This window comes from Zalophus californianus, chromosome 2, assembly GCF_009762305.2.
Source record: "Zalophus californianus isolate mZalCal1 chromosome 2, mZalCal1.pri.v2, whole genome shotgun sequence".
NCBI lineage: Eukaryota > Metazoa > Chordata > Mammalia > Carnivora > Otariidae > Zalophus > Zalophus californianus.
The window spans coordinates 72,483,698-72,509,008 of NC_045596.1; the positions used below are offsets into that span (position 1 = coordinate 72,483,698).

Consider the following 25,311-nt stretch of genomic DNA (forward strand, 5'->3'; position numbering starts at 1 on the left):
TAGAGTAGCTGTAATGACCTCTGGCAGATGTCACTGATCACTTGTGAGACAGAATTTTTCCACCTCAATCCATCTTCATTTATGTCCTTGGTCATCACAAATCAAGTTCATCTGATTTCTGTAGCCAAGGAGAATTTTTTTTTTCCCCAAGAGTAGAATAAAGTTCATGGATTTGTTTCAGTATTTACAAGACTATTTTTTCCCCTTTCGCAAAAATGTCTAAAATTTTGTAGACATCCTTAAGCCCATGTGTCTGCACAGATGACAGCTATAATTACTCAGCCAGTTACAGAATTTCATGAAGAAGGATATAGTTATAAGAATGGACAGGAGAGGGGTGCCTGTGTGGCTCAGTTGGTTAAGCGACTGCCTTCAGCTCAGGTCATGATCCTGGAGTCCCGGGATCGAGTCCCGCATCGGGCTCCCTGCTCGGCAGGGAGTCTGCTCCTCCCTCTGACCCTCCCCCCTCTCATGCTCTCTCTCTCTCTCTCTCTCTCATTCTCTCTCTCAAATAAATAAATAAAATCTTAAAAAAAAAAAAGAATGGACAGGAGATTCAGCATATCACCTGTTACTTGCCAGGTGGCAGCAGCTGACCCACATTTGGAGAGATTCAACCAAAAGGGCCACACATGTCATCAAAGAACATTGCTAGCAGAAAACAAAATGCTCACATATCAATATAAAATAGCAAACACTGAAGCAGACATGGACAAGACTTCTGATTCACCGTGTAGACAAACAGGGGTGGGGACAAGATGGTCAGCTCATTTATCCAAGATACTGCCGAGTTCACCGTGTTATCATCACAAAGGGAAATTCACAGGCCTCATTTCTCAAATACCATTTAGGACAAAGCAAGAGAGAGTAAACAGCATCATCTCCATGGCAATTGTAGACGATGAGTAAATCAGACAAGTCAAGGCCTTCACACGGCTGCAAGGGCCCAATTTTCAGTAAAAACACATATACATATACGCAAACCTTATCCTAAGGTATTGTTTTCCTTTATATTGATTCTTAAAAAGTAGACAAGGGATGTGGTGAATTACATGGTACTAGAAATGGACAAATTTTTTAACACTTGCACAATATGTAGGAGGAATAGAAGACAGTTTCTCACATTTTGGCAGCAAAACAGTAACAGAGTGGATACAGCAAAGGCCAAACAATTTACATTAACAGCATACTCATATATATCCTCTGTAAACACATCTTAAAGTCACATTGTATTATATTCTTCATGTGGTATATACAGGTACTCCCAGAATGATGGGAACTCCTAGAGATGAGAGGAATAACATTAGAATAAGCTAGGAACAATAAAACCTCAATACTCTCAAATGCAACCAAAAGTCATTTTCTTCTTGTTTTCTACTTTAAAATGGCAAGCTCCTACCAAGGATTTGTTTCCAAAATTGAATCTCTAGTGTATATGTTACACATGCATATTCACTACAGTTTAAGTTTTGATATGTAAGCAATAACGTGAAGGATACTGGTATCCAAAATAACAATTATCAGACAATTCTAAAGATTAAGAAATCATCAGAAATCGAATTATATTCATATAGCTGAACTTGTCAAGGTAGGAAAACATACCAATATATTTTATAAATACTTCATTTTGGATGCAAACAAAAAGGTTTCTTTGACCTAACAAAATGTTCATCTTATGCCATTGGTCCAAAACACAAACATAAATGAGGGTTTTACTGTATGTAAAGCAGTTGCTCTGTGGCATCAGAGAAAGAGCACTGAAGATAAACATATGACAGCTGAAGCAATGACATTTTTCTTGTGGTCATTAAAATAGAAAAAAAAATCAATATTTAAATTCTAGTATTCACTGGGTACGCTGTAAAGCGTCCTAATGTCTCATTATCTTCCAGACACTGTGTTCTAATCCATCTCTCTTACACTACTGGCTTAAGAAATATTTTATATTTATTTACGCAATAAGATATTTCCTCCATATATTCCAATGACTAAAAAGCATTTAGGAGGAGGAAAACATCTAAAAGAAATCAAGGACAAAACCAACTTTCAAACTGGTGTGTGTCATACAGGTAAGCCAAGGTAGAGCCAAACAAGCTGAAAGAATCTGCCACGAAAACTGTTTTGCACTTTCATTTGTTGAATGAACCCAAGGAGTCACGACCGATGTACTGAATGTCAATGGTGTGTTACAGACTGAAGGGAAGGAAAATCTTCACATCAAGGTTTTATGCGGTGAGTACTTAGGGTATCATAAAGCAAAAGCATGGCTTGTCTTCAATAGGCTCCTTATTTAGCCATTTGATGGTCTAGTTCACCAGTGTTTTGAAAAGCTGTTCCTTCCTGAAGAGTCAATAAACGACCAAACAAGAAAGGTTTTGTACTATTTTGTGACAATCTCTGGAGTGTGGGAGAAGTAAAGGTGAAGAGTTAAACAATTAAAGCTTAAGAAGGAAAGGCTACTTCCAGTACCAAAGAAAACCAGTAAAAGGTACTCCATCAAACAGGAAGACTTAACTTTGAGAGGCACAACCGCAACGCTAAATTTAGTTTTAAGTAATTCAATGCAATTTTCTTAATTTGTTTCATGTGCGACAAATGCCGACAACTCTCTTAGGCCTCTGCCTCATTTTTAACTTGAACTATTTATAATTTATAAATTTTATAATTTATAAATCTGGAATTACAAATTTATAATTTAACTTTAGCTATTTATAATTCACGTGGTTACGCCAAACTCATGAAAATAAGTATTACCAGATGCTAAAGTCTTCTTTTTCTACTATTTTAATGCAGGAACAGCCTGTTCTAGCCACTTCCCAGCACAGGATTACCTGGGGCCCACCCATCTGGAGCGGGTACTGTTGAGAGCTGCTACTGTGTACACAGGGTGTTCTCTGTGGATACACAGCATGCATGCAACGTGTGAGGGAGGGAGGCGGGCAGGAAGGGGTAGGAGTGAGATTATAGCCTGGCAGAGGCGTCTCCAACAAAAGCCACACGAACGCTACTACAAATGGGTATTCAAGGCCAAAAGAGAGAGTTTTAGATTAAATCTCTCACCATTTGTAGTAATTTGATCGCTCATTTGATGGCAATTTCAACTTCAGGTAGTGCTCTTAAAAGAGGCCAATTGGTAAGAAACGGATAAAGGCACCTCATTAAAAAAATTCATTTTAAGTTCCAAAGTATAAGAACTGTAATTTCTGGGAGCGCTGTGACTGGAGGCTATTTAGGCAGTCTTCATACACACTCCAATTGCTTTGAAAGAAACCGATGGCTATATACTAATTTGGGTTGTGCCCAGTTTAGCATATGGTGTTAAAGTTCAGGTATGATTTTTCCCTATATGTGCAGAATCTGCAAAAGAGAATTAAAAAAAAAAAAAAAAAGGCCAAAACAGAGATTGTGAGCTTCCTGCACAAATGGCATTTTTTGAGTCTCCAGAGAGAGAGAACGCATGGCCAGACACTCTTCTCTGGCTCATCAAGGGGAATGAGCTCAGACAAGGTAACCAGTGAGCACCTCTCCCACGTTGAACAATCTGATTTTCTAAATGCAAGGGGGAGACCAGCGATCTCCCTACAGTGAATCTAGGAGGGGAAACCTTTCCAGGGCCCTATCTCATTTCCCTCTTCCACACTCCCACAGCTCTCAAGCCACTGCTGGTCATCCCAGCCCAGTGCCCTGCAAGACACTTGTGGGTATGAAGGACACACTCCTCCTCTGGAGGCAGGTGCAGGCTGAGCTCAAACAGGTGTCTATAGTCTCAAAAACTATGGCCCATCCGAAGCTCAAACCACGTTTTAGTAAAGGCCTCTTTTATCGGATTTGAAGGATGAGATACGATGGTATTTCTCTTAAAATCAGTAAGTTCACACAGGTTACCTTTTTACTACAGATGAGAAACTTAGCAATTAGATGATATTCGTCTACATAACAAAAACTGTGAGGACGCTCTGTTCTATTTGGTGTTGACTATATTTTCTATTAGAAGCTACTGAACAAGTAACTATTGAACAAGCAAGTCAAAAGAAAAATAGAAACTGCATCCTGTTTACAGGAGTCGAAATTAAATATATTGCTTTTCCTTACTTTTTTTTTTCAACACAGAAAAGAGAGTGTTTGGTAAACTGGCTATTTATAATTCCTTGCCGAAACCTTAACACTCTCAGTAGAATGTTTTTGGAGAACCTGCACAACACACACTTTAGTATTATTAATAATTCGATGACTCCTTCCAAGAATTCAGTTGATATACTTCCTCTAAAGAAATATGAATTTAATCTAGTCAGAATCAGAGATGCCCCTTGCCTTCAGTGCAGGGAAATCTGTATATATAAATTCATGTTTTATATGGATAGTATTCATACTCAAGAGCTTGGTTAATTTTCCTAATATAACTTTCTTACATTTATTAACAGTATAACAAGGTTTACAAAAACAGCTATCTGCAGGATGTTTACAAATATTAATTCATGTTTGGTATTTAATGCATTTACGTGCTTTTACTTAATGTCATCTGGCCTAAGAGTGAGTCAAAATTTTCTTCACATTTTTTACATTTTAGTTCTTATCTATTTAAATTTTGTGTGTTCGTGGCATTCTTATTGCAATACGACTAGAAAGTCTAACAGTGTTTTTGCTAGTAGTGTTTTTGCTATTTTTAATATTAAGCAGGGATTTTAATGGAAATACCACAGTGTGATAAATTGAGGCAGTAATACAAAGCGACACGTTTAATGGATAATGCTAGTTCCAGAAGCAACATCACAATAAAAAAAACCCAGTGAATATTATTTCCTCTTAATCAAGGTCATGAACCTTCAGGGAAGCTTTCTCCTCTTCTTTTGTCCCTTCTTTCGAATTGAAATATTTTTATTTAGGGAGCCCCAATCAAAGGACCCAACAATGCTTCATGGCAACTTCCTATAGTTAATACTTGCTTTCTCTTCCTGGTCTCTTGGAAAAAACACTAAGTAAGCTCTGACATACACAGACACTCGGGAATACCGTGACTGCACACGAGGGCCCCCAAACACGTTCCCTTTCAGTCTAACACAGAAGAAGGGGCAGGACGAACACAGCAGTTGGGGCGTCGAAAGTTCTGCAGCATGGACTGCAAGACCCTGTGCTGCCTTCCTTTGAGCTTTTTATTTGAAGAAGTATCTGAGGAAATGGATCTCCGGGTCTGGCTGCTTTGAGCTTTGATTAATTTCTCGTGTTCCCTGATTTGTCTTTGTAGATGGTTCTGGATTGCGATGCCCAGGGACTCCGGGTCCAGGGAGGCACCGTACACCTCCCAGGTCATGCCCTGCTCGTCCCACACGACGTCCCTGACGCGCTTGGACTGTTTCAGCTGCAGCTTGGAGTCGGCACTGAGCTGCTTTTTCTTCTCTCCCGGGGTGAGTCCCACCTGCGCGGCCGCCGCTGTCACATTCAGCTTCTGCTCCTTGAGGAACTCACTGACGCGGCTGGCCCGGCGTGGGCTGGCTTTGACCAAGCGAGAAGGGGTCCTCTTGCCGGAACCTGGACTGGAGTCGCCCATGGCGTCAGACGGCAGGCTCAGGCTGGTGGCTGTCTTGGTCTGTCTGTTTTCTTCCAAGGTACCCTCCTGGTTCTTCCTAACTGGGGACGGCGTAGGACTGGCAGCTGATCCAGCGCCTGCACTTTCTTGAGATTTAGGATTGAGCAGCAGGCACTTGGCCTCTACCCTTGCCCTGGGATCGAGGCTATCGGTGCCCCGGCATTCTTGCTGTTGTACTATGTGCGGAGATGCAGGCCCTCTTGCATCTCCTTTATCAGTGGGATCCGAGCTCCCGGACTGGTCGGCTTTGCTGGCAGGGCCACAAGAGTCAGAGAGTTTGCAATCTGTGTTTGTTCGGGGACCATCTGTGGTTTTCACTGCAGACTCAGATGGCTTGATTTCAGATTTCCCCAATTCGTGATCTGTTTCAGTTTGACTTCCTGTGCTGCTAGCAATCTGGTCAGCGGGGCTAGCTTTCCGGGAGCTAGAATTCACACCTGAAAGCTGTTTGGAGGTGGGCTCCGCCCTCGTCGGGGTCATGCCTGCTGACCCCCCGTCTTCCTTACACATATCCTGAGCCTTACCGGATGCCACTGTGATGGAGGAGATTTGAAGGACCTCACCCGGTAAGCTCACCAATTTACGCTCCCCTCTGCAAGCAGTGGACACAGCCGCAGCTGCCTGGATGTGCACCTCCGGCATGATTCCAGGGCACTGGCCCGACTCCTGCGGGGCTAGGAGGTTGTCAGACAGCTCCAGTGTGTGGCTCCCACGGCCATTGCCACGGCAAACAACACGCAGCTGCTCCTGTTCTTCCACATGCTCAGGAACGGGGACTTCCTTTAAGAATGCAGTGAAGATGCTGGGGCTGGTGGAGACGGACCTGCTCTCGACACTTGCCACGGCCTGCACCTCAGCATCTTGCCGAGCCCTGCTGGGAACTTCCCGAACCTCACCTGCAGCGTGGCTGGTCATTGTACTTGCTTCTTTGAACCTTGACACCTGGTGCTGTGAGGGCAGTGGCACCTTCCCCAGATCTGGAGGAAATGTGGACCCTTGGCTAGTGAGGTGGGATGGTTGGGGTGTCACCGAAGTCACCGCCTGGCCATCCGACGTGGCAGCCGAGGGCTGTTTGTGCCCAGAACATCCAACTTCTCTCGCTGGAGATTCACAGGCCCTCGTCTGGGAGTCATGAACGGCTCCTGGCCTTTCCCCTTTGGGTCTGCCTATAGGAGGGGAGGTGTGGCTGAACACACTGGCTGCTGTATTTCCAGCTTGCACCATTCCCTGGGCTGTTTCTTGAGAAGGAAAATCGCAGGGCACTTGAGCTTTGCTGTTGCCCTGGGTGCTGCCCACAGGACAACTTGACTTTTCAGGTTGCTCCCCATCTGAGGTTCTCTGTGTTTTCAGCAGCGTATCCTCAGGTCCTGCTGAGGGGCTGGCATTGAGCTGGTCACCCGGGATGGCCTGGTGGCTGTGTTGATTGGCTGGCATTGTAAATGCTTCGTCTAGAACATCCTTTCCTGCTGCAGAACACAGAGCTGGTGCTGTGGGCTTGCTGCTTCCTGGCAGCTGGGTATTGTCAGGAGAGTTGCATGGAGGAGACCCTTTTTCCACCTCATTGATGACACCAGGAGAAGACATGTCCGGCTGGGTGGTCTCATGCTTGAAGGCCTGCATCAAGGCTTCAGCAGCTGCCTTGGGGCTGAGCACTGGCTCTTCAGGAGGGCCAGAAAGGCCATTGGTATTCTTACAGAGGAGCGCTGGTCGAGGCCGAGGTGAGGCAGGCTGCACTTCTCCTAGATCCTCTTCTTTTCCAGAAGCTGTGATCAAGGAAGTTTTAGCTGATCTCAAAGGGTCAGGTACAGTCCCCATGGAATTTTTCTTCAGGAAAACCTCGGGGCTCTCTCCGGAGCAGTGCTCCCTCTGAGAACCAGTCTTAGCTCAGAGTGAAGACTCAGTCAGGGATGATTCCTCTGAGGGATCAATCTGCGAATGAGGGAAACAGTATCATTAATACGATACAGCATTTAAGGACTGAAATACACCAACCGGTCATTTGTACAAGATCTTACAAGCACATTAAACCTTTTTCTCCTTTATCTGTGGATATAAAAATAGATCTTGGGAAGAAAGATTCTGAAAAAATATTTTAATTGTACAAGTATTATTTTGGTGCATTAGTATCTGCTTGCATCCCATTGTTGTCTAGCAAATAGGTTTTTAATGCATTTACCTAAGCACATGATAACTATCCAAAAGTCATTTGTGTAGTCTGATTTACCCGCTACCAGAAAATCCTATAAAGCTACTGTAATCAAATCAGTAAGTATTGAAATAGGCCTGAACAGATATGTGAAATAGAGTATCTAGAAATAGATCCACATATAAATGAAGATTTAATATATGACAAAAGAGGCATTTCAATTTAGTGCCATAATGATGGACTATTTAATATAAGGAGCTGGCAAACTGTTAATGCATCTGGAAGAAAAGAAAACTAGATCTTGATCTTACACCAACTCCAAAAATAAATCCGAGACGGATTTAGATGGATTAAAGGTTAAAATGTAAAATAAAGAATTAAATAAATAAAAAACCTGTAAGAAAATCTTGGAAACATAATCTAGGGGCAGAGAGAGTAGGCTTCTTTTGGCAAGGGAGAAAATACAGAAACTATAAGAAAAACCATAAACATAAGTGATTGAAAAAAACCCAAGAGTTCTGGGGGCACCTGGGTGGCTCAGTGGGTTAAGCATCTGTCTTAGGCTCAGGTCATCATCTCAGGGTCCTGGGATCGAGCCCCGCGTCGGGCTCTCTGCTCAGCAGGGAGCCTGCTTCTCCCTCTGCCTGCCTCTCTGCCTACTTGTGCTCTCTCTCTCTCTGTCAAATGAATAAATAAACTCTTTTAAAAAACCAAGAGTTCTGTATGGCAAAAGATACCATAAACAAATACACTAGATTTGAAAGACAAATGTTTAAAACCCTAGAGGACACGCAAAAATACCTATAATATAGCAGAAGCTCTTAAAAATTTACAGGAGACAGGGCGCCTGGGTGGCTCAGTTGGTTAAGCGTCTCACTCTTGATTTTGGCTCAGGTCATGAGATCGAGCCTCGTGTGGGGCTCCACACTGGGCATGGAGTCTGCTTAAGATTCTCTTTCTCCCTTACCCTCTGCCCCTCACCTCCCAACCCCCCTCTCCCACTCACACGCTGGCTTGTGTGTGTGCTCTCTCTCTCTCTTAAAAAAAAATTTACAGGGAAACAAAACAGTTCATTGGAAAAATGGACACAGAATACAAAAATGCAGCTTGCAAGATAGGAAACCCACTCAGCAAGCTCATGGAAAGATGATCAAATTCATTTGTAGTCAAAGGAATGCAAATAAAGTAACAATTTTACTTTACATCAATAGCACTTGCAAAAACTTTTTATAAAAAAAACAGCTATAACATTATGGCCTGGGGAGACCCAGTGAAAAGCAGTATTTTTATTAATTGTAGGTGCAAACTGTGTACCGTTACAGCTTTCTTAGGGAAGCAGTTTAGTTTTTAAAGCGAAAAATACACATGTCCTCGACTCAGTGATCCTAACTCTATCCACAGAAATCAAATACCAGCATATCTAGACAGAGATACAAGTATGCTTACTGAAGTACTATTTGTAGGGGCAAAAAAACTGGAAACAAACGCTCTCCATGAATGGGGGGAATACCGGAAGAGATCACGACGTATCTCTACTGTAGAGTGTTATGGGATCATTAAAAGAAAACAGCTGTTTAGGCTGTAAGTTTTCACTTGGGAGGGATTTCCCCCAGGTATGGCTGAGCAAGAAGGGCAAGGTAAGGAAAAGAATATGTATGTTTTCATTTTTGTAAAACAATGACCTAAAATACTACACTAAAACACACACTGACCTAAACACCCAATGACCTAAAACACACACTGTGTGTGTGTGTGTGTGTGTTTGTGTGCACAGACATTTTTGTATATGAATATATAAATTCTAAAAATATGGAGAATAAGACATATTAGGTCTTAATGGAGGGAGTGTGATGAGTTGAACACACAAAAAGAGAGATGGAGGTACTGAAAGACTGAATTTTTAAAAGTATATCTGATTTTTAAAATGTATATCCAACTTATTTTCTCCTCCAAGTCAGCTCTTCCTTGTAACTTCATTATGCAATTAACCAGCTGAATATTTTCCCGACCCATCCTTGGTCTTGACTGCTTTCTGCTCACTCAAACCCTTTCCTCGGGTTTCCTCCTTACTGGAGTTTTCTGTTGCAATCACTTGCTGGGCCCCAAGCCCATCTTCTCCTCTCTTCCTTTCCCATCTGCCTTCAGTATGCTTTTCCTCCCACTCTCTGCCCTCCTCATCCTCAAAAAGCCTACCACCCATTCTCCAAGACTCCACTTAAATCTTCTTTTCTTTCTAAAGGCCTCTAAAGCTTTCAAGTCATAAAGTTTCTTTCTCTCTCTCTTTTTTTTAAGATTTTATTTATTTATTTGAGAGAGAGAGAATGAGAGATAGAGAGCACGAGAGGGAAGAGGGTCAGAGGGAGAAGCAGACTCCCCGCTGAGCAGGGAGCCCGATGCGGGACTCGATCCCGGGACTCCAGGATCATGACCTGAGCCGAAGGCAGTTGCTTAACCAACTGAGCCACCCAAGCACCCAAGTCTCTTTCTCTTTCTAAGATCATACAGCTATGGTTATCTGGGTTCTTCTCATGCACTGTTTTTGTACCTGTGTTACTTGTATAAATGTCGTTATTTCTCCAAAAGGACTTCAAGTTCCAGGAGGGAAGGGGACAGGCTTATTGATTCTTTTCTGTTCACTCCACAGGAGATGGTGCAAAGTCTTGTGCATAAAAAGGTGTTAATTGATCCCATTTCCCTCCAAAATGGCCATTATTAAAGCCCTGCCAAACTTCCAATAGGAAATTTTAACCCATGACATGGAATAGTAACCAAAACACAATTTTCAAAGAGTGCTATTTTTGAAAGAAAATGGTTGTATCTTATTTATGAAACTTTATCTGTAATTCAGTGTTAGACAATTAAAAGCAAGGACAGTGGACACCTGCTACCGAAGCAGGAAGGTTTCAAGCAGCCAGGAGTACGGAACATTTCCTGTGTTCTATTGCAGGGGGGCCAAGAGAGCTGGTTTGCCAAAGACGACTGTGAAACATAAATAGCTCAAAGTTCAGCAACGGAAGTTGGAGGACTGAGAAAAAGATGATGGATTTCAGAAAACTCTCAGAATTCACTGCACTAACTTCCATTTTCCAAATAGCTAGCTGCTTATACTAGTTCAAATCTGAAAGGGTGCTTTCTTTTGTTTGTTAATAGAGGTAAAATTATCCATTAACTCAAGAATCAAAAAGAAAAACCAGATTCCTTGGCTAATACCTGTAATTCAAAATCTCTTGATTTATGGGTAGGTAAGAAATCAATACTTCTCTCAAGCAAATGTGCTAAAGTAATTGTCACAGCATCTTCATGCACCCAGAAAAAACCCCACCTCCCCTCTTTTCACCTCCTCTCTCCAACCAAAAGCAGAAATCTGTAGTGTCCAATAGGTCAGACAAATAGGACATTTAAAAGTGTAATTACTTGGTGGTTTAGAGTAAGGAGTATATATCTTTTAACATCAAGCTGAGTCCACTAAGGTAAGGTTTAATAACCTCTAAAAATGAAATTACAAACAGGCAGTCCATAGGCTGAATGAATCTCTGCTGCAGGTGTGTGTGTGTGTGTGTGTGAGAAAGAGAGAGAGAGAGAGAGAGAGAGGCGAGAGAGTGAGCAAATGCACATGTGCTAGAGGGCAGGAGGCAGGGTGTGTGCACTGCGTGGTTTCCCCCTTCTCTTCCCTCCCTTTCTCCCCACCCTCCAGTCTCTTTCCCCTTCCCCTTTCTTTTTCAAGTTGAAGAGATCGTTCATAAAAAGTCAGATTTCTCTTTTTGTTAATCTTTAGACTCAGAAGGTATGCAGTACTGGACAGCAACCACTAGGTGGTGATGATGAAGGCTGGCCACCTTGATGAGCGTGGACTTTCCAAGTGATGCGTTCCCCTATCTTGTTTTCCTAGTTAGTATTACTTACCTGGGCTTGTGAGGGCAGCTACATTTGAGAAATTTGCTCTAAGAACACTGACAGAGTAGACTTCCCAACCTAATTTTTAGTCCTCTGAGGGCAGGTTGGCATTGTGTTTAAGAACATGGACCATGGGGCCAGAATTCCTGGATTAGAGTATCAGTTCTACTAGCTAGCTCTAGCTCTGTGTGTTCGGGCAAGTAACTTAACCTCTCAGGGAACCCCTTTAATCTGTAAATTGAGGGTAATAATAATAGTACTGCCTCACTGGGATGTTGTGAGGAATAGATTTATCTATTTTTAAAAGATTTTATTTATTTGAGAGAGAGAGAGAGAGAGAAGAGAGCATAAGCTGGGGGGAGGGGCAGAGGCAGAGGCAGAAGCAGACTCCCCACTGAGCAAGGAGCCTGATGCAGGACTTGACCCCAGGACCCTGGGATCATGACCTGAGCCGAAGGCAGACACTTAATGACTGAGCCACCCAGGCGCCCCACAGAATAGATTTAGCATTTAGAACAAACAGCATCTTGGCACATATTAAACACCTTATGAGCATTAACTTCTTTTGAAAACCTCGATATTTAGGCTTTGATCTGTGTTAACAAAAAAATGATTCTGACATTTGTGAAAATGGTAAGGAAGATTTTATTCAGGATTATTGGGATAGGTGTCAAGATTATTGCATAAGGAGAGAAAGATCAAGTTCAACTCCAAATACAATTGCAAGAATAAGTGGGAATTTATAACTAAGGAGCATGTCAGTGGATGCAAAATTACTAAGAGGAGACATCAAAGGCAGGGGGATTCTTGCTGAATGCAGGCCAGATGATCAGCTATCAACTGGGGGATGGTGGGAAGGTGAGAAATTTGATCTGTTATTGAGGATATCAGATATTAAGGGTAGGAAGATTCTCTCTAAACTGGCTTAGCAGGATTCTTGCTAAAACTGGACTTTGCAAGAACAGGCATGGAAGCCCAAGACCTAGGCCTAGTCAAGAAGAAGACTCAGAGAGACACCTGGGTGGCTCAGTGGGTTAAGCGTCTGCCTTTGGCTCAGGTCACGATCTCGGGGTCCTGGGATCCAGCATCACATTGTCGGGTTCTCTGCTCAGTTTCTCCTTCTCCATCTGCCCCACACTCATGCCTGCTCACTCTCTCTCTAGTGTGCGCTCTCTCTCAAATAAATAAATAAAATCTTAAAAAAAAAAAAAGAAGAGGGCTCAGAGGAGACTGATTAAAGTCAGTCCAAGGGGGAGTCCTTGTCATCTTTGTCATTTGCACTGATGAATATGAATTTTCTTATGAGCCTCTCTGTAGCAAAATGAATTCTTTCTGAATTGGCCATAAACTGCACAGGGGCTAATGGCACTTCCGAATCTGCCTTGAAGTTTGATGGGTACTAGACTCTTAACAGCATGTCCCTTTGGTCCCTCTGCCCTTAAAATCATGAGCAAGGATTTAAGGCCTTGTTGCAGCAATGCAGCAAGCCTGCAAGGTGCACATTATCCACTTTTTACAGGGAAGGAAACTGAGGCCCGAAGTTAAGTAACCTACTCAAGGCTGAAGACCTATAATTTCTTTTTTTTTTTTTTTTAAGATTTTATTTATTCATTTGAGAGAGAGAGAGAAAGAGCACGAGCAGGGGGAGAGGCAGAGGGAGAGGGAGGAGCAGACTCCCCGCTGAGCAGGGAGCCCAATGTGGGGCTCAATCTCAGAACCCTGAGATCATGACCCGAGCCGAGGGCAGATACCCAACCATCTAAGCCACCCAGGCACCCCAAGACCTAGAATTTCTATTGAACTGAATTTTAATGGATGCAAATGCCTGGGCTCCTTCTGTGCTGCTGCGTTATTATCTGTAACTCTGGAAAGAAAGGGGGAAATATATATATATATATATATATACACACACACACATATATATATATATATATATGTATAAAATATCCAGAGGAGAGAGAGACTTTTTTGCAAGAGGTTTACAACTCAGGGGCAGCCCGGATGGCATTAACACAGACTACAATGACATTCATAACTGGCCACTTTATGAACAGCCCGCCTTGTTGAAGGCTGCCATGGCCACCATTCATCCTGAAAATAGTGGGTTCCACTACTGTGCCATGCTGCCTATTTTCATAACAGACACCCACGCTTAATAAGACAAGCTACAAGGAATCTCAGTCCTTTGTGCTCTGCTCCAAAACTGCTCTGGTGGAAAGAGCATTAGTCAGAGAGAATGGAGAGGGCCTGGCAGTCTTGGCCCAGCAGGATGCTGATAGGTTGCAGGTCCCTGCGATAATCCCGTGGGCAGCAATTACCCTTGCCTACCTCAGAACCGCCGCATTGCTAGAACAAGGACTTCAGGATGTCATCGCATCTGTTTAGTGACATTTTAGGCAAGTGTTACAGGGACCTTGGTGCTACCTCTGTCTCCAGAGAACTTTCAGCCTTCAGGTGGATATGCAAAGACCCCTGAAAAACGGGGAGGCAAGAGGTAAGAGACTATTAAACCTTAAGAAAAGGATAAAGAAAAAAAAATGTCATCTGGCGTCTTATTCAACCTGATTTTTTTTCTCCCTTTTATCGAGAACCTTCGCCTAGATATTTGCATTCTGAGCCCAGCAGATCCTGCCAGTGCACGGTTTTAAGGAGAGATGATTCAATCCCAAGAAACACCCACAAGCTAGGAAAAGCAGCTCATTCTTTCTTTAAAAAAATTCCTACCTTCACACTAACAGCTGCCTCAAATGCACTTCAAAGATACTCGCCGAAACACTGGTTCCTCCCTTCGACCTGCGTCTGAAGCAAATCAGAATGGCTGAAGAGAGAAGGCGGCTTTGCTAGTGCTCACAGCGCCAGGTAGACGTTCAACCCTAATGGTCCCTGTAATCCAGGTGCAGAAAAACAAACTGCATCTCTGTCCCTATTCGCTTTTGTTCAACGCCATTCTAGAAAAACAAACGCACAGCTTATTATTATCTTGTTGAATTCTATTGTAAGCAGGGACGAATGAAACCCAAGAAGGAAAAGAGGGCTTTAGGAAGCATGAAGACCCCAAATCTATCCCCTCCCTTTTGTCAAACACAAAACCAGAATGGGCAGCTTTTAAATTCACAACAGACAGAATCACAGGGCTCAGCAGGCACTTAACTGATTTCCTTTCTGTATTCCAGACACTGTTGTGTAGGTGAACGTGTTTGATCCTCAGAATAGCTCTCTGAGGATGGACCTACTAGGAGTTCCACTTTGCAGGTCTGGAAACTGAGCCAAGACCAACATGTGATAAGTGTGAGAAACCAGATTTAAATCCAGACCCTCCGACTCCAGAGTCCACACAAGGGGGTAAATCGGGCTCTTTTCATGGAGGCAAGTGCCATGAGCCCGGGGGAAAGCATCATCAGACAAGGGAAAACAACAGAAAAACTCAGGAAACATAGCCTTGAAACTGATGAGGAAGCAGGAAACATAGCCTTGAAACTGATGAGGAAGCAGGAAACATAGCCTTGAAACTGATGAGGAAGCAGAAGGCAAGCTGAGGGCAAAGCACGAGCTGATACCCTGCAACCACCCTCCCCCACCCAGGTGGGATGTGTGACATTTCTCAGGCCCTCCGGGCTGCCCTAAAGCTAAGGTTAGGAAAAACAAATGGTCAACTTCTAGAGATTACAGTCCTGCAAGAGAGGAGTCTCCCGCAGTTTACAAATGTCTTAGTGATTTACAAGAAAAAAGCATTCTTATCAATGACCTACCTTCCAGAAGGAAATGTAGATAAAATTAAATGTCCTTATAATCTGCAGTCCATTGACATATACTTGAGACAGGCAGAAGCTCCCAGTGGTCTTAAGGTTAATATGCTTTGCTAGAGGGAAAAACCACCTTAACTTGACAGTGGCAAGGCCTCCAGGATCTTGTAGGTCCTCTTTAGCATATGAAAGTTCTTTTGAAAACCTCCCCAACTGCCAAGTATATAATTGGCCACCCCTGCCAACCCCCGTGCAGCAGCTCCTTCTGCCCACGGGTCCTGTCCCCATGCTTTCATAAAACCACCTTTTTGCACCAAAGACGTCTCAAGAATTCTTTCTTGGTCGTCGGTTCCAGAACTCACCCCACCTAACTTCACCTACAGTCAAAACTACATCACTTTCACCCCTGAGAGCTTTTTCTGTATCCTTGCTTAATAAAACTCTATCGCTTTACTCTCCTTTGTCCGCGATATTCATTCGTGGACTACATGAGACAAGAAACTCGATCTCCCACTTCAAAACCCTCTTACTAATTCAAATGAACATAAGTAATTTGGACATTTTAAGGGCCACAGACTTTTCTGAGGAGCTGATGAAAATTAGGGACCCCTTCTCTAGAAACACAGACACGAGCGCGCGCGCACACACACACACACACACACACACACACACAGAAGTTTGCAGATAATTTTAGGGGATTCATGCCTGGAAACCTCCCCCAGAGTGTCCATTAATAGCCTTTTTTCTAAGGAAAAAATTTCACAAAACTCAATTTATCTGCCTCGCATTACTGTTACAGCATTTAAAGGAAATAAGTTAAATAGCGTAGTTTGGGGAAGATAACAGATACATAATCATGAATTATTAGTATTTTTAAACAATTATTATTTTGGCATCATTTACCCAAGAAGGCAGGAACCGTGCAATATATTTTATAAAGAGTCTGTTTTAAGTGGTCCAGCCAAAATGTTTACTTTTTATATTCTCCCAAACCCCTGTCTAAAGACTATCATTGGAAGAGGAACTTTTAGCTAATCCAAAAATTAACCCAATAATGACGTTTTTCTTTTTAGATCACGTGTAAGACATGAACTTTTGGGTTCTTAGCAAAATCAAGACTTGGGTTTTAGTAACCTTGAAAAATTAACCCCTCAATAGCTCCATTTTCCTACACGTGGAGATAACTCATAGCTAAATATCAAAGTTGCTGTTTAAAAATGCCTAAAATAATTTAAAAAAAATTTAACTCTTCTGGGGGAAAATGATTAAAATACTCGTTTTGTTACTGTCTCCCTTCTTTAATCAAGCTGGCTCTTCTCATTTTCTTGGTTTGCCTGATAGATATCCAACTCTGAATGTTTTCCTCTTCTTTCGCAACTCAGCTTTGAAGGACTTCAATTTCGAGCTTATTTTAATTGCAAAGAGAATGCAACAGGATCTCGTGGCTAACTGATGGTTAAAGCAACACGCTATTAGCAATAAACTAAGCAGCTCTGCATTTGCATTTTAAAATCCTGTGTGAGATATGATCAAAGCTGCCCTGCATCCCAATTCTCTCAGGATATATTTAGCGCCACCAACCTTACAAACAAGTGTTCTTGTCCTTGCTTCGTTCCTCCCTGACCTTGCCCTTTTCCTTGGCTGCGGTACTTCCCCCCTTCTCGCCCCCCCAGCACACACACCATGGCGATCTCATTAAAACCAGGCCTCCACTCCACCTGCTTTCCCTCTGGCAAAGGCAGCTCTGGTGTGTGCCGGGTGGGAACCTAAGTGGAGACCCTTGTTACCCAGCTGCGGGCTGAAGGCTTACTAGTGATTTCTGCTTTTAGCTCCCGTCAGACAGGGTCCAGGAGTCTCTCCTCCCACACTTGGGTCTTTAATCATGTTGAACGATGAGAATGTGCCTGGTGGAGGTACTTGCGGTGAAGGAACTAGAAATGGAAAAAGCTGTGCACGGAGCTGGTCAGTCGGGGCTCTCATGTTCCTCGAGAACAAGGAAACCAGGGAGAAGGCAAAATGTGAAGTAGACAAGATTCCTTGGGGCCTCGCGTCTGGACCTTCTGCAGAGCTGCCTTTTTGGTGTTTGTAAGGAGGACCCGAGTGGCTGGGCTCTTGAGAATGAACAGTTTCTTGGCTGAGGTCAGAATCTTCTTTGGGTTTGCTCTGTGAGTTGTGATTAAAAACAAGAATCAACAACCTGTCACTCTTCTGCTTTATAGTCTGTAAAACACTGTGTTAGGCATCATGAGGTACTTCCAAGTTTTGATTTTTGCCCTTAAGGAGATTTGAATCCATTTGACGAGACAAGACAAATTCAGTCAGAAGTTATAAATGAGCAAGATAGTATATAATTAAGTGACTAATGCTGGGGTAATAAACTCTACAGTAGTTCAAATCAGGGGAAAGGCCAATACTTTTTCTTCAATTGACATTTCCTGGTACAATGTTTTCGTAGGCTAGAAAAAATTGCCTTTCATAGTCTAACGAAAAATGGACAGTTGAAATTAAGAGAAAGGTGAAGCAAGTAATAGTAAAAAAGAATGGTCTTTGATTAAAAAGAACACAATCCCTGGGCACCTGGGTGGCTCAGTTGGTTAAGAGACTGCCTTCGGCTCAGGTCATGATCCCGGAGTCTGGGCTCAAGTCCCACATCGGGCTCCCTGCTCAGCGGGAAGCCTGCTTCTCCCTCTGACCCCACCCCCCTCATGTACACTCTCTCTCATTCTCACTCTCTCAAATAAATAAATCTTTTAAAAAAACATAACCCCTTAAGTCACACTGAAACAATTAGGAAGTACTGTTAAATCCAGTCATTGTTTTATTTTTTTTATTTTTTTTAAAGATTTTATTTATTTATTCATGAGAGACAGAGAGGGAGAGAGAGAGAGAAGCAGAGGGAGAAGCAGTCTCCCAAGGAGCAGGGAGCCCGATGCGGGACTCGATCCCAGGACCCTGGGGTCATGACCTGAGCCGAAGGCAGACGCTTAACCATCTGAGCCACCCAGGCGCCCTCCAGTCATTGTTTTAATAAGCCGAGTGCCTTCTTTGTGTCAGATATTCAGGATACAAATATAAGTAAGATATATTCATGTTTTTGAGGAGCCCAAGTTTCCTGCAAATCATTAATTTCAATACAATATAAATGTTGTAACAGAAACAAATAAACAAAAACACAAATGTACTATGGAAGCACATCATTTTATTTGGCAGAGACCTTAGGTTAGAGAGAGTGAAGAATTCCTAAGGTTGAAAAGATGTATTTAACGTGATGGAGAGGCAGTAGATGTTCATCTAGGTCAGAGTTGCTCACCCCTGCACCACTGACATTTTGGACCAGAACTTTGTGCGGAGGGAAAGCGGGGGTGGGCTGTCCTGTGCTCTGTGTTTCTCCGCATCTCTGGCCTCTACGCAGGAGGTGCCAGCACCACTGCCCTCCCATTTGTGACAATCAAACATGTCTCTGGACATTGCTGAAGGGCCCCTGGGAGGCAAAACTCACCACGTGAGAACCACGGATTGAGCATGTGAGCATATTCACCGTTGATAATAAAGAACATCCTTAGAATGAAGACCTGTGAGTTGAAGAAATTTCGAACTTCAGCTACATAGGAATTAATGATGTAGTCTTCCGCTCTCCTGTCAGAGACAGTGTTCTTTATAGTCTACCTGTGAGAATGCAAATTAGTACAACTTCTATAGAGAACAATGTGCTAATACTTGTCAAAAATACAAGGTCACATACACATTGACTCAGCAACTCCACATTAGGTGCTAACCTTATGGGTAAAATAAATAAATATACTTATTGATATATGTACAAGGTTATTCATTGCATGAAATAAAAGATTAGAAGCAATCTAAAAGTCCACTAATAGGGAGAGGGTCAGTTATAAAAATTACGGTACTTTCATATAATGGTATACTAAGCACCCATATTTAAGAAGGGAAAACTCTTCATGTATTGATATAGAATGATCTCCAAAATATATTAAGTTAAACAACAAACACCCAGTGATAATTAAAAAAATCTTAAGATACAAAGCAATGTTTAATATGCATTTGTATTAAGAGGGGGCAAAGAATACCTTTTGTTTGTGTGTACATCAAATATCTCTACAAGGGTGAGTAAGAAATTGCTATCAGAGGAGGGGAACTGGTGCCTGAATTTTAAACTATATAAATGTTTTGCTTATTTAAAAATAATAAAAAAAATTAAAAGCTGGTGCTTCTCAAATAGGCAAAACTGAACATTCACCTGTGCTGAAGCTTTTCTATCAGGGATGACAGATTTATGCTGGTCTATCCTTCCACACTCTTTCCATCTGCTCTTTGCTATGCAAGCAGGTTAGTCTGGCCATGAAACTAGTTAAAGGAAACCATAATTCCCTTATCTATCCTGGCTATCTACAAGCTCCACGCTAGGCAATGTCATTATTTTTCCCAAAGTCAACAGCTGACAAATGCTTTTTAAAGTGATGCCTGTTGGGCCACCAAAAAAAAAAAAAAGTTTACTTAAGTTTCTTTTCCCAGACTCTCTGACTCCTGTTTATCAGTTGATTTCTTTTTCACCCTCTTTCCTACTCTTGGTAGTTCTAGCAGCTGGTTCTCAAATTATATACATCCCTCAAACAATAAATCCAAGAATGGCCGAAAGCCAAATTCTATGAAATTGGGTCAAAACATTGATGAAAATGATTAACTTATTTATTTTGTCTATACGATGAGAATTGACTAAATGTAAAGATATAAAGTTTAGAATACATATTTTAATTGCCAGTTATCAAGTTCACCTCTTCGAACGGTACCAGGCTTCCCTGAGTGGATCACATCTCACAGCAGCGCAATATCAGGCCACCTTACTTGCTCTTGATTCATCAATTCCAAAAACCTGCCCTCCACTTGCTGCTAATGTTATCTTTCTAAAACAAACATACAGATATGACACTTCTCAGTGCAAAACAATTTAATGGTTCTCCATCACCTGTAAAATAAGATACACTCTCCTTAGCCCAGTTTAAAAAACTGTCTTTTATTCTCTGATTCATTTCCCTTTCATGACTGGTGTCCTCTCTCATTATCACTTGACAGACCTTGTATGTTACTTTTCTTCCAACAGGTTTCAAAGAAGGCTTATCTTCATTTTTACAGAGGAGAAAATTGAGGCTCCAAAAAATCCAACTCACCCAAGTTGTGTGTTTAATAAGTGGAAGAGTTGGAATTCGAGACCAAGTGAGTCCGATTCCCAAATTCTACTGCCTCCAATAGCATGGGAATGGGAGGTAAAAATGAACTCACTATGTATGCGGATGAAAGAGAAGACAGCAAGTGAGTAAATTTGAAAAGCACTTTTGAAAGATAATTTTCCCTAAGACCTTCTCTGATAACATCAACCAAAAGCAACTATCCAGTCTTCTCATCTCCTATAGCAGCTTGTTTATTGTTTTAGCGACCTCAGGGTACTGAGGACATTTTGCCTCATTCTCAGTTCTCCAGACAGGAGGCACAGCCCACACAAAGGCAGAAGCTTGTGGGGCAGAGTGAAGAGTTCAGCCTGACAACTGGAGCTGTGTAGGAGGGGAGGTTAGAGAAGGAAGGTGGAGGGATCACACAGGGTTTCTTGAGGTCTTTGTGCATGTGTCTGTCACCTTCTCAGGCAGGTCCTTCTAGACTAGGCTACTGCTAAATTGCAAGTCTTCTGACTTCCCACTCTGTCACTTTGAAAGTTCTATGATTACTGGTTTTGTTTTGTTTTTTTCCATGGCACTAATCACTTTTTAAAATGCTGAAACATTTACCCTACTTATTGTGACTATCATATATTGACTGTTTTCTGGACATGCAGGTTGGAATGCAGGCTCTAAGAGGGCAGCATTTTTATCTACTTTTGCTCATTTTTATAGCCCAAGTGCCTAGTGAAGTGAACGACCCATGATAAGTTCTCACAAACACGTGCTGAATGAACGGATGTTGCCTTTTGCATTTCAGCCTACCTTTATCGTATGCCATAGTTTCTATGATTTTCATTTAGTTTCTACTGGCATTTGAAGATAGATTTTTCCTTGAGGACATACATATACAGCCAAGGTAACCATATATTCTAGAAGTTCTGGGGGGAGGAGTGTAGTTAAAAATACTGAGTTATATTACCACCATAAGTATTCTTGTACATGCCTCAATTTTCATTTAAGAAGATGTGGTCTTAACAAAAAAGGACACACACGGTATGGATATATCTTTTGTTCTTTTTTCCCGTTGGCTAATTTAGACAACAAATTCTATTCCGCCAAAGACATCTACTGTGTAGGGAGATGGGCATCTTCTTACTGCAACTCTAGATGGGGTATGTCTTATTTGGGTGCTTGTACATAACTGATTACAATGTCTCTTTTTGCTTAAAATACTGAGGAGAACATGTAATATATAAATGAATTTATAGGAAAATACCAAGCATTAAACACAATTGTTTCAGATATGTCTTTCCAACCTAGAGAATACTTATATTTGCTCTTCAGATTTTTTAAAACATTTCTTAAAACTTTGTGATGAATTCACTAAGGTAAGAGGCTTATACATATCCTACATATCCTAACACTAAAATCCCAGATTACTATGATTTGGTACAAGTTTAAACATTAAAATGTTGTTTGACTTCCAATAACATTTTAACTGATGCTTATTTACTATACTATTATTGGACCAACCTTCCTTCCTTCCCTTTTTCTCTCTTCTTCTCCCCCTCCCACTTTTTTTTTAGTTGGTATAAATCTAATATAATTTATTTGCCAATATTTTATAATAAATCATAAAGCAAGAAAATAAATTAATATGCTGCTTTTCATCACTTATATTGTAACCATCTTATATACTTTTTAGCCAAAATTATAAGACATGTAAATTTTTAAGAAGCTTCCTAGGTGAAGCTGACAAGTCTACAGTGTTAAGAACCACCATATTATATCATAACCTCGTCAGGTAAATCAACACAAAACACCATATTTGCCTATTTAATTGGCAAAGATTAAAAATATTGTTCAATGTTTGCAAGGGTGGGGTGAGAATGGCATTCTCAGTCATGTTATAGGTGCACAAATTGATGAAGAACACTGCAAATATCTATACTCTTTGAACCAATAATTCTATCAGGAAGTGAGCCTAAAAAAGCAAACAAAATAACTGGAAAGGGTTTATGACCAATGGGTTTCATTGTAGGGTTATAAGTAGAAGCTCTCTACATAACCTCCACCTAGTTGATGAGCTTTCTACTCCCAGGATAAGATTTACTGATGGAGCTCATGACTCATGGAACCTTGGCAGCTGGTGAGCCTGCCTGGTTCTGCTCCTGTTACTCATGCTGCATGAAAACTGAGAGTCAGTGGCTCTTCTTGAACTTGTTCATACCATTTGTCTTTGTTCTTGTCACCACATAATTTGACTATATTCCATTAAAAAATGGGTGAAACTAGAGTGCAAATGTGTTTTTGTTTCTTTGAAACTAAGTTTAATGGTTTGATAAAAACCTGACAAAGGTGGGTTGCTAAAAAATGTAGCTATCGAGTTAGGAGTGACATAGCTGTAAAAGAGGAAAGTAATTATGAACACTTAACATTCTTATTCTCAATTAGGGATATTTTGCTTCACTGTAAAAACTGAAGTAGAAAAATACTGAGGGTCCATTATGAATTTATGTAAGAAAGAGGATAAAAAAATCCAACCAGTGGTTCCATCCTCAAAGAAAATATCTGCCCTGTGTCCAAAGGCTAGGGAATGATGCAAATTCAAATGTTTTAAGTTGGAAGAAAAATCTTAAGAATATATGTATTGTTTTTATAATTCCTCATTTTTCTCTAATTGTTGATCAATTGTATCAACAAATTATGATGCTATAGATATAGGCAACAAGAAATATGTATCTAATATGCAGAAAATATTTATGTAGAAAAAATATCAGAAATAAAATATATGGGTCTGATTTATGGTGAGATTATGGGTGATTTTTAAAACTTTATTCTTTTGTATTTTTAAAACCTTGTAAATGTGGTCTTATTCAATGGTGTAGAATGTAGCAAAAAATGTAAAGAAAAGAACGGAGAAACAAGATTCCTACCAAATCGGACCCCAAAGCCCCAAGGTTTCACATTTTATAATCTGTGTTAAATCTCTTGAGTTTCCCCTTGCTAAGAATATTCACAGTGCAAAAAGTGGGAAGGCTGAAGCTGCACTTCTAGATCTTGTTTTATCTCAATGTTCTCTCTCAGTTTTCAGATATTACACCTGCTCTTTGCCTAACCCAGTTCTGCATGAGTTCCAAGTATATAATTAGACTCCACAAGGTATGTGGGAAGAAATCTGGGGTTAAGCTTGCTCTGCTGAGGCAGTCTTGTATGTTGCTGCTTTAGAGTGAGTACTTAACCAGCTTTAGAAGGTCAACAATCACCCTGACCTAGAGAGGCACGTGATGGCTATGCTTCAAGAACATTAACATGCCTTTTCTAGGAGTTGCTTATCACTGCTTCTCATTGGTCCTTGACATTCTTTCCTATCTGGGCCCCAGTCAGTCTCTGGTATCTGGTTTAAGCCATTTAGATGCCACAGTTATTTCTTTTCTACTTCTGGCTCTAAGAAGTATTATCTTCTCTGTTTTTTAATGTCTGTAAGTCCTCCATGCTTTGACCTTGAATGCCTGGGAATCTCTGAGCTGTACAGGGGGAAGGAATTCAGAGAAACAAAGAGAAAGGTGCAGACGTGGGGAGACTATACCATTCATTCAGGGAGGGTGGGGGCTGTGCTGGAAGTGTAAACACCGAGTACTCCTAAGCAGGGGTATCAGTGAAAATAGTTCCCAGCTAGTACACACCTGGATGTGCCTGACTTGTCAATTTGGATGCTCTTCGTGAAACAACTGATAGTGGTATGAAGTTACATACAAGTGGCTGTGGGGAGCCAAAAGCTGAGATGTTAGGTTGGCTGAGACTGGAAAGTCTTAATGGCATTGTTAACAGATCTGGGCTTTTTGGTAGGCAGTAGGAAGTTACTATATGATTTCCAACAGGCCACTGAAGCAATTAGGAAGTTTATAAAGGAAGCAGATTTTAATTTGTACCAACCAGCAGGGAAGAGTCCACAGGTGGGGAGGTCAATTATGAGGCTACTGCTACGTAAGAGGTAAGGAGGAATCTATCAATGTTGTTAGAATAAATATAAAGAAAAAGGGGGGGCGTCTTCTTCCTGCCTTGTCTTCGGCGTTTTTGTTCTCAGAGCTGCCGATAGCAAGATGTCTTCAGGAAATGCCACAATTGGGCATCCTGCCCCCAACTTCAAAGCCACGGCTGTTATGCCAGATGGCCAGTTCAAAGACCTCAGCCTATCTGACTACAAAGGAAAATGCATTGTGTTCTTCCTTTTACCCTCTTGACTTCACCTTTGTGTGCCCACGGAGATCACTGCTTTCAGTGACAGGGCAGAAGAATTTAAGAAACTCAACTGTCAAGTGATTGGCGCTTCTGTGGATTCTCATTTCTGTCACCTGGCATGCTTCAACACACCCAAGAAACAAGGAGGACTGGGACCCATGAACATTCCCTTGGTATCAGACCCCAAGCGTACCATTGCTCAGGACTATGGAGTCTTAAAGGCTGATAAAGGCATCTCGTTCAGGGGCCTCTTTATCATTGATGATAAAGGTATCCTTAGGCAGATCACGGTAAATGACCTTCCCGTCGGCCGCTCTGTGGATGACTCTGCAACTGGTTCAGGCCTTCCAGTTTCCTGACAAGCACGGGGAAGTGTGCCCAGCTGGCTGGAATCCTGGCAGTGATACCATCAAGCCTGATGTCCAGAAGAGCAAAGAATATTTCTCTAAGCAGAAGTGAGCGCCGGGTCGTTTTAGGGCTGGGCTGCAGTGGGTGGCCATGAAAACAAAATCTCTTTTGTAACGTTGTCATGCT

General features: G+C 41.7%; 1 protein-coding gene and 1 pseudogene across 4 annotated transcripts in view; one reads left to right on the top strand and one right to left on the bottom strand.

Moving 5' to 3' along the window:
* Window positions 1-4,723: 4,723 nt before the first annotated feature.
* Window positions 4,724-25,311, bottom strand: part of GPRIN3 (GPRIN family member 3) — a 61,146-nt gene continuing 40,558 nt past the window's right edge. For 3 of the 4 annotated variants that reach the window (XM_027599224.2, XM_027599226.2, XM_027599227.2), the window contains exon 2: window positions 4,724-7,513. In XM_027599224.2, coding sequence (XP_027455025.2) covers window positions 5,048-7,399 — 2,352 coding nt within the window. In that variant the 5' untranslated portion in view covers window positions 7,400-7,513 and the 3' untranslated portion in view covers window positions 4,724-5,047. Of the gene's footprint in view, window positions 7,514-13,952; window positions 14,097-14,348; window positions 14,573-25,311 lie in introns of all 4 variants that reach the window. The other variant, XM_027599225.2, reaches the window with a different exon arrangement.
* Window positions 24,639-25,236, top strand: LOC113924894 (annotated as a pseudogene).